Source organism: Bidens hawaiensis, unplaced genomic scaffold, assembly GCF_021521415.1.
Source record: "Bidens hawaiensis isolate Kalapana, Puna unplaced genomic scaffold, B.hawaiensis_p1.1 tig00000055_1, whole genome shotgun sequence".
Classification (NCBI taxonomy): domain Eukaryota; kingdom Viridiplantae; phylum Streptophyta; class Magnoliopsida; order Asterales; family Asteraceae; genus Bidens; species Bidens hawaiensis.
Window position 1 is genome coordinate 1,781,173 of NW_027491016.1, and position 9,488 is coordinate 1,790,660.

Consider the following 9,488-nt stretch of genomic DNA (forward strand, 5'->3'; position numbering starts at 1 on the left):
TTGTTTATCAAAACTAAGTGTGTTATCATGAACATTTGATAGATTTTTTTATAACTACCGACTCACAACCTCAAATTCTACTTCTAAATCTACACTGTTATTCACTATGTGACTAGAACTCTCAACCATTTTAGAATAACTATTATTTAAATACATTGATACCGTTAGACTAACCATTTATATAAGAAAAACAATATTGCCCATCTATCAAAAACTGAAGATGCCATAACGTTTGATATAACAATTTTCATTAAACCATGGAAGTTATGAAGATACCTTAATAAAAGTATGTCTAAATGCTTTCCTTTCTCATCCTCCGATCCCGTTTCTCATTTTTCCACATAAGAACAAATGCCTTCACAGGAGCCCACGATTATTATAAAATCTACAAAATATTTTTTTATGTCACCTATAAAAATATATGTTTATTAATAAGATCAATATAAATAATCCAAATTGGATTGCAATAATCCCACCTTTTTGTAGCTATTCATAACAATTCCGCCTTAGAAAATACGGCCACCGACCCCAACTTTCACACTAATTGTTTTCATTAACTTAACGCCGCTATGTTTTTTTCAAATTTCAAATTGATGTTTTAGGGCTTTTGATCGGAATACAGATACGAGCCGATTGATGTAAAACTTACCTCGAAACGGTGCTTCAATTTGGGTGTTTAAACATCCAATTAACAAAAATCAACCCGTTCAGAGTACCTTTTAAGTTTTACATCAATTGACTCGTATCCTCATTCCGATAAAGAAACCATAAAATATCAGTCTGAAATTAAAAAAAAACTTAATGCCCTTAAGTTTTTTTAACGGATGTCCAATGAAAACAATTAATTTAAAAGTTGGGACCCGTAACAACTATTTCTTGAAGTGAGATTATTGTAAAAAAAAACTAGATTATCAAAATCCAATTTGTCTATAAATAAAATATAATATTATATTGTTATTATAATTTAAAGAAAAAGAAAAAGGAAAAAACAAATTAAACCCTGTTTTGGGTTCCCTCCTCTCCATTACCTATAGAACGAACGATTGAGTTAAGTTTTGCTGTTAATAATAATACTAATAATAATAATTCAGCAAACAGAAGCATAACATAATAATCGCCACCAGATTCTACTTTGTTTCAGTTATCACATCCTAAATTCATCTGGGTATCCGCCCAAATTGATAACCGTTGCTTAATTTTGGTGGGTATCCATGGGTTTGAATAATAATAATAATAATAATCCATCACCCATCAGACGGTCATGGGGCACCACAGTTTCCGGTCAATCAGTTTCCACCAGCGGCAGTGAGGCGGCGTATTCTGTTGGCAACTCCACCATTTCGAAGCTGAATCACCTTGATATTCATGCTGATGATGCTGGATCTCAAGGGGCTACTGGGTATTTTTTAATTTTTTATTTTGATAACGTTTTGGTTCATAAATTGCTGTTTAAGATTAGGGTTTGTTTGCGGTCGGTTTTTATGTTAATTTGGTGTTGTTTGATAGAGAAATTTGAAAATGTTAGAAGCCTCAAGCCTCAGTTTTTAGTTAGTGTAGGTTGTTAATGTGGTTGTTATAAACTGTGAATTTGCATAGATTTAGTGGCGCAAACGAGCTACTCGAGATCAGATTGATAAACGAGCCGAGATTTTTCGAGCCTTAAATAAAGCTTGTTTCGTTATTGAGCTCGAGCTTTGTATGGGAAGCTCATTTGGGCTCTTTGAGCTTTAACGAGCGTTGTATATTTTTAAATTTTAAGTTTTAACTCTTTTGGACTTCTATGTATTAATTTCACACTGCGTAGCTGAGCTTGAGTTGAGCTTTAGCTTGTTTAAGGTTTTTCTTAAAATATATTAAAGTGATTAAAAATGTGTAGCATTCATGGAAGGTAAAGCATAAACAATAAGGATATTGGGTGCATTTATGTTATTAAAATTTTACTGTTTTTGGCTACTCGCTATAAGGTTGAAATTTAAATCTGTGCAATTATTATGCTGCTTAGCATATGCTATCTGTTTTCAGTTTCCAAGTATGTGTTATCAGAGCATAAAATACTACATGTTTTATTAGCTAGTCAAATGTTTACACTAAGGTTTAGCGAGTTAGTAGTTAAGTGGTGGGCATCTTTGTGCAGTAATACGAAGAAGAAACGGGCTCCACGTGCAACTGGAGGGGATAAAAATGGTAGAGGTCTCAGGCAGTTTAGCATGAAAGGTTTGTAACGTGTTTTTTTCTTCTCAATTTAGAAAGGAATTTACTTGTTCGAAATTATAATTGTTTGATAGGGAGATATTTAGCAAAGATAAAACGATATTCATATTTTGGGTATTGTAACGTTTTTTTTGTTTTGATTAATGTTTACTTTCATTTAATTTGCATAGTGTGTGAGAAAGTTGAAAGCAAGGGAAGAACTACTTACAATGAGGTTAGTGTTTTTCTACCTTCTTTTACGTGTTTTTCTATTCACTTTCTATTTTCTCTTTTCATATCGATTAATCTTTTTGGTCCTAGGTTAGTTTCTATATACCCCTGCAACATACACACATATCAACACCTAAAACCGATGTTATAGTTATTGTATGCTAAACTATTGTGGCATGAGAATGATGTTTACCAAATGGATGTATTAAGTGGAAGTACAAAACCTGAGTTGCATTAAGTTAATAGTTCGTTTGACTTCCGTCTTGTTAACAAAACTAAGAATGAGTTGCCGAGGAAATATAAGGAAAATTTTAAATGATAAGTGGAAGTGCAATTGCAATTATAATCATGTTGGTACAATGTTTGAGGATCTTAGAAACTGAAGCCTTAGACCATGAACTTCGCTTGATTTCAAATCTGTCATAAACGAACTTTAACTAAACAAGCATTTAGATAAAAAGAATTAAAACCTAGAATTTGGTTGTCATAAAAAAGGTAAAGTGGTTAAGCACTCATGCTAGTTATGTACTCTTCATGAAGCTGTCGCTCTTCAACATTAATATCTATATAATGGATGGATATTATTCTTACTTCTGCTAATAGCTTGTTTCCTTTGTTGCCAGTGTTTCCAGTTTTCTTATCTTTTTTCCTTGTTTAGTTTCTCCGTTTTATGTAGTGACTTTTTGTCATTTATTCTCAAACTACGTAAATTTTAAGTGAGTGTAGCGTTTGTTTGACTTAAAATCAATCAAGAAGGGAAAGATTGTTGAGTTAATTAGATATATTACGCTAATTAGTTATTGTAAGGGCATGCTTTGTAATATTTCATTTATATATTAGAGGGTCGCATCACGAGATATGAGAAATTCAACATGGTATCATCCACTTCTCTCTAACGACTTTGATCTCCGTTTCTTTTCTTCTAGCAATTCTGATTCCTTCTTAATTGTGTGACTCTCTAGCGAGGTCGATGTTAATTTCTCGTTTCTTCTAGCACGTTTTTTCACCGTTCCTGGCATGACCAGTTGGCTAAACGTGCCTCATTTGTGTTAGCATGTAGTGTTTGAAAGTACATGAATAAGAGGTTATATAGATGAACGAAGACGTGATCATGTGTGTTTGAGTCGTATTGATCATGTTTCTTGTTGCATTTGAAAAAAGCCAGTCAATTGTGATTTGCGAGGCTTGGAATTAGAGATCTTAGAGGGGATGGCTAGGGTAGTTTAGATGAAACTAGAGATTTCTAGCAAGTTAGTTGTGGCTATATCGAAGCCAATACATGTAACGCAATGGAATAGTTATCATTATCAAACTTGAGGGACCAAGATGGGAGGTCTATCGCAGTGGTCGAGCATTTGATGTGTGAAAACATTGGAGGGAATGTACACAGGAGCCTGGGGTGTAATGATGATGATGGAAGTGGAGAAGATTGATCTTATGACACATGAGCGAAGAGAGTTCACTTACAAACAGATTTGAACCACCACGATTCATTTTAAACTTTAAGGGCTTGACCAATGTGTCACTCACCATCTCTTCATTCCTTGAGGAAGATATTGCATCAATAGAATACGAGGAGAGTAGACAGAAAGTGAACATATGAAACTGCGCACCTTTTATCCACTCGACATTGGCTGTTCTTGTTGCTCGGTGAAGAAAGGATATCTCAGCTTCAATTGCGCTCAGCCTTGCAATAACGACGGCAGAGACACATAGGTGATTGTGCATGTCAATGAGATAGTGGATTGTGCATGCCGAGGATATAGATGTAAGTGGGGTGACTCACCTAGGTGTGATAAAGGAGTCCCAACCTGCTGTTGGATCATTATAAAGGTACACATGTTTAAGCTCTTGCATGCACTAAAATTAATGCTGTTGGATCATAAACTCAAGTGCATAATCCATGATAATTGAGAGAGTAGATAGAAGAGAGTTATTTTGATGCTTGTGAACTAGGAAAAATAATGCTGTTTAAGTAATCTTCGTTATGGCTTTCATCACTAGTCGGGAAATTCTTTATCAAACCACGTGCTTCTACACTCCTTGCTTAGAATGGGCGGGCGTGGAATGACAAGAATATGCATCTTCTAAGTGGCCCACTCGTTGATGTTAATAATCAATGTGCCTTAAGTTTTAATGGAGGAAGGCTGGTATGACAACAAACTATTTAGGTCAATATGATGCCATCTAGAGTTCTAGGAAAGTAGGAATGTGTTGTGAGATGCTCTTGGGTTCAAATGTTTTTGTTGTTTCATCTGGTTGAGTTTCATAAAAGAGAAACTCGGGCTAGATTGGTTGCTAAAGACTAAGTCAAACTTATAGCATTGACTATGACAAGACATTTTCCCCGGTAACAAAAATGAGTACAACATGGTTACATGGTCTCATGTACTGCCATACATTTGCTAGATGTCAAGAACATGTTTTTGCATGGAGACCTTGAGGAGGTGTATATGGAGATTCCACCCGATTTTGTTACATCTCAAACAGATAGTAATGCATGCAAGTTGAAGAAGTCAATCTCCAAGAGCATGTGGCTTTATAGGTTGTTAGTTACAAGCAATGGAATGAAGGTCATACAATGTACTCCAAAACTCATATCATGATGTTTAGGAAATCCTACGGTTGAAATAGAAACTATAATCCACAATTAATATTGCATCTTGTTCAGTAGCATGACCACACTAAACACTTGAGATTTATTAGTTATTTACTTATTTATCTGAAAATAAGAGTTCTGACTTCAAACCATGTGAAGTTAAAATAACACTTAATGATTGCTTAACATAATGATGAATTGATGATTGATATCTATTACAGTATCGCTCATCTTGAGTGGAGTGTTGAGTTATATTGCTAATTAGTTAATATTGTAGGGGTCTAATGTGCAATATAATATTTAACGAGAGATGCAGTACTACTGTTATCCCAAATTCAACAGAGATAAAGTAGAATGTGTTGGTCATCATTTATTAGATCAAACCTTAACATGCATGTGTATAATCCATTTTAGTACCAATATGTAAAACACAAATACAACTATTTTAACGCTCATGACTGTGAGTAAATACTGAAACTGTAACTGCAAAGGGACGCAAAACAGTGTTTGATTCCCATTATCATCTCTTTACCACAAAGGTAAGCATATGTTCTCTTAAGATCATAAAGGTTTTATTCTTTTTTTTTACCAAAAAACCGAAATAAAAAAGTATTAACATTTGCCAATTTTACTAGAACCATTGCCATCAACTTAAATGCATGTAATCTTCACAAACATTTAACAAATTAAGCCATCTGTCACGGTCAAATAATTTTTTTTAACTGTTTAAAACAACTATGTTCGAAATTCCAGGTTGCAGATGAACTTGTAGCTGAATTTGCGGACCCTGGAAACGGTGTTCAAGCTTCTAACCAGGTTCATGTTACCACCCAATCTGTTTTTGAAATAAAATAGTAAACAAATCTTTCTTCTTTGCTTATTTGTCATCTTTTTTGTTTCATGCAATTACTTACCACAGCAACAATTTGATGAGAAAAACATTCGTCGAAGGGTATACGATGCATTAAATGTTCTAATGGCTATGGACATTATTTCTAAAGATAAAAAGGAAATACACTGGAAGGGTCTACCTCAATCAAACTTTAGCAATATTGAAGAGCTAAAGGTCACCTCTCAATGCAAACTTTTTATACATTAATGTTAATTATTAAAAGGGCAAACTTGGCAATTCCGAAATTCACCCCTCTATATTTTCTTAAGCACAGAAGAATCGGCTTGCTATACAGACTAGATTCGAGAAGAAGTCAGCTTATTTACGAGAGCTAGAGGATCAAGTGAGAATATTTTTTCCTTTTTTAAAGTCATGTTCAGATTGATTTAGATAAAATTGATAATGTGTCAGGAATTTTGAAATTTTGATGATTCTTTTTTGCACTAATTTGTCGTTTTTTCACATACAAAGTATGTAGGTCTCCAAAATCTGATACAGCGAAACGAACAATTATATAGCTCTGGAAATGCTCCAACTGGTGGCGTGGCTTTGCCTTTTATACTGGTGCAGGTACAACTGTTTATTGTTTTTGTTATTAAATTTCTCGTGTTTGTTTCTCGAAAGAGCGAAAAAATAAAAAAAAAAGAGTTCCATTCTTGAATATCCATATCAATTGCAATATGCCTTGTATGGATGTTACTGATATGATTAGTTATGGACCACATGATTCCTTCTATTTTGTCATTTTGGAAGGGTATTTTGGTCATATAATTAAAAGGTCCACATGTTTCATGATTTCTTGATGAATTAACCAAATATCATGTGTTAAACATGTTACGTCTTTAGTTTAGTGATATTGACTATGTTAAACATGTGATGCTACAAGAAAATCATTAGCATCTTTCCGTCTTATAATCGCAGACTCGGCCTAATGCTACAGTTGAGGTGGAAATTTCAGAAGATATGCAATTGGTCCATTTCGACTTCAATAGGTAATTAATTAAATAAATTAATTAATAATTACACTTGGTCTATGATTATAACATTTAATACTGGTTTTACATTTGTCACAATTGCAGTACTCCTTTTGAGATACATGATGATAATCATGTTCTGAAGGCAATGAAGTTATGTGACCAATCAAAAGGTGGCGATGACATGGCAAATGATAGGCCCATGGATGGTGGTGCGTGCTCGAGCCCATCACCCACACTAGAGCCACAGTCCGCACTCGCTTTACAGACCACCACACCATCGGCTAGACCTTCAACCTCACCTCCTCTTCCTGGTATACTCAAGGCGCGTGTTAATGTTAAGAATGAGCATTAGGTTATTCTTGGTCCATACAATCTTTGCCATGTGGCGTGTTAATGTTAAGAATGAGCATTAGGTTATTATCGGTCCATACAATCGTTGCCATGTGGCGTTTAACCGTTAAAAGTATGCTACATAACAACCTAAATTGCACCAGGGGGACCCACTTGTTCTTGGGCTTATGGCTGAGCACTTTTGATACTTGTAGGATGAAGGGTATTTTGTTAACCTTTTACTTTGTTGTTATTATTATTATTATTATTATTTTTGAGTTACTGTTTGAAGCATGTCATGCCATGGCTTAATATGAAGGTGATGCAGATTGTAGAATGTAGATGCTATTGATTTAAGACGCTATTACGCAGTTAATCCCTAACATTTATGGAAATGAACAAGATTAGGTACTAAGGTTTAAAAGTCACATGTATAGGTATTCACCTTTTAAATTTGTAACAATGGTGCTAATTGTAACTTTCGTTAAATATCAACAGAAAATGGAGGTCAGTTTCGTCATCATGCAAAAAAATTAAATAAAATAAAAAGAAGAAAAGAAAAGAAAAGAATATATACATATTTTTAGAAAATTTTCATATTTTTAACAGAAAATTGATGCCAGCATAAAATAAATATTCTCAAAATTAAACATCATGCGTGACAGTAAATTAAATATTCAATGGCTCTCATTTTCATTTTTGATCTAATTCTTTATTTATATTATCTTGTTTTTATGAACGACTAATTTGGATCACTCATGGACCACTGGAGTATCATCGTGCCACCAGTGGTACCACGCGATCATATCCACTATCAAGCACCAATTTAGGAGGAAATTCAATATTTGAGAAAAACCCCCTCTTGTGAGATTCGAACCCAGGACCTTATGGTCACTAAGTCTTATCCCACCATCAAGATACCATTGGACTAGAAGTCCTTTGGTTTTATTTATATTATCAAACGCTAAAAATGAAATGATCTTAAAACTATCTTTATTTAGAAAGTTAATTTAAAGAGTTATTTAAATTATATCTTTCTAATATAAAACCTTATAATATATTTGTTGAGCTTGATGAAAAACACTAACGTTTTGAAAACATGATTAGTTATCCATATCTTTTTAGCTTCATAAGATTCTTTTTAAAACAGATTAAATATCAACTCGATCACCCCAATTTGATTGTCGAAAAAACCATTAACAAGACGGTATAACCTTGTTTTCATGTTCTTCTATTATCTAAGCCTTCAACATGACCTTTTTTATTTAACAAGTAATATATACGAGTCAAAAATATGTATATATATTCTACTTTTTGCATAATAACGAAACTACCCTCCATTTTTTGATAACATTTAACAAAAGTTACAATTGGTACATGAAATTGCTACAAATTTGAAACTTGAATACTCATACATGTGATTTTTAAACCTTAATACCCAATCTTGTTACTTTCAGTACACGTTAGAGACTAACTGCGTAATTGTGTCTTGATGTAATTCTACACCAAGAGCACATTGTAAGATCTTTTCATATTTGGCAACAATGATGATGCTATTTTGTTGGGATTAATTTTCTATTATAACTAGTATTGATACTATTTTGTAGGGATGCGCTTCTCTCCCCCCCCCCCCCCCGAATAACGCTACCGTGCCAATACCATGCTGACCGATCGTAAGGGGTACCGGTATCGGATTCCTTTTTCTTAAACTAGGCATTGATAAAAAGCGGTAACAGTACCGGTACTTTGCGGTAAAAATTGGTATTTTTATTGAGTTTATATAAGATATATCTAGAGAATTTTTAGGGATCCTAATTCAATTTTAATAAATATCATTGATTGTTTATTTTATGAATGTGAATTTCAAGCAACTATCTATATTCCATTTGTAATGAATATTTCAAATCTCAATTCAATTTTATTTTATTCTTGAGAACCTACGGATGTCAATTTTGTGAATATGGTTTAGTTATGTTTTTGCAATAGGGGTTATAAAAATCTAAAAATTTTTCCTCGCATTCAATCCAAATTTTTTTAATAATTATTAAAGACAACTCTGTCGTCTGCCGATGATCTACCTTAGAGAAAGTTACCAGAGTGCCGCTTGTAAAATATAAAACCAGTAATAATGTCTCATAGAAGGGAAGAAAAATAGGAGCCGAACAGGCCCACGTTTTCTAATCAACTACCATACAAACACGTACGGAAAAAGTAAAGGGAAAGAATACAAAAAACTAAAAGCTAAAGGATCAAAAGTGAAAAACACAAA

At 33.6% G+C, this 9,488-nt stretch overlaps 1 protein-coding gene across 1 annotated transcript; it reads left to right on the forward strand.

Moving 5' to 3' along the window:
* Window positions 1-1,136: 1,136 nt before the first annotated feature.
* Window positions 1,137-7,241, forward strand: LOC143633531 (transcription factor-like protein DPB). Its single transcript, XM_077101838.1, has 9 exons — window positions 1,137-1,399; window positions 2,135-2,214; window positions 2,382-2,425; window positions 5,774-5,836; window positions 5,940-6,086; window positions 6,187-6,255; window positions 6,384-6,482; window positions 6,834-6,904; window positions 6,992-7,241. The coding sequence occupies exons 1-9, from the start codon at window positions 1,212-1,214 to the stop codon at window positions 7,239-7,241; spliced, it is 1,011 nt and encodes a 336-aa protein (XP_076957953.1). The 5' UTR covers window positions 1,137-1,211.
* Window positions 7,242-9,488: the final 2,247 nt, after the last annotated feature.

What these genes read in the sequence shown, in the direction of transcription:
- LOC143633531 (XM_077101838.1), top strand. Translation starts at nt 1,212, where the DNA reads ATGGGTTTGAATAATAATAATAATAATAATCCATCACCCATCAGACGG. An exon ending in CAGGCAGTTTAGCATGAAAG is followed by an intron (nt 2,215 to 2,381) that starts GTTTGTAACGTG and finishes TAATTTGCATAG; the next exon opens with TGTGTGAGAAAGTTGAAAGC. An exon ending in GAAGAACTACTTACAATGAG is followed by an intron (nt 2,426 to 5,773) that starts GTTAGTGTTTTT and finishes TCGAAATTCCAG; the next exon opens with GTTGCAGATGAACTTGTAGC.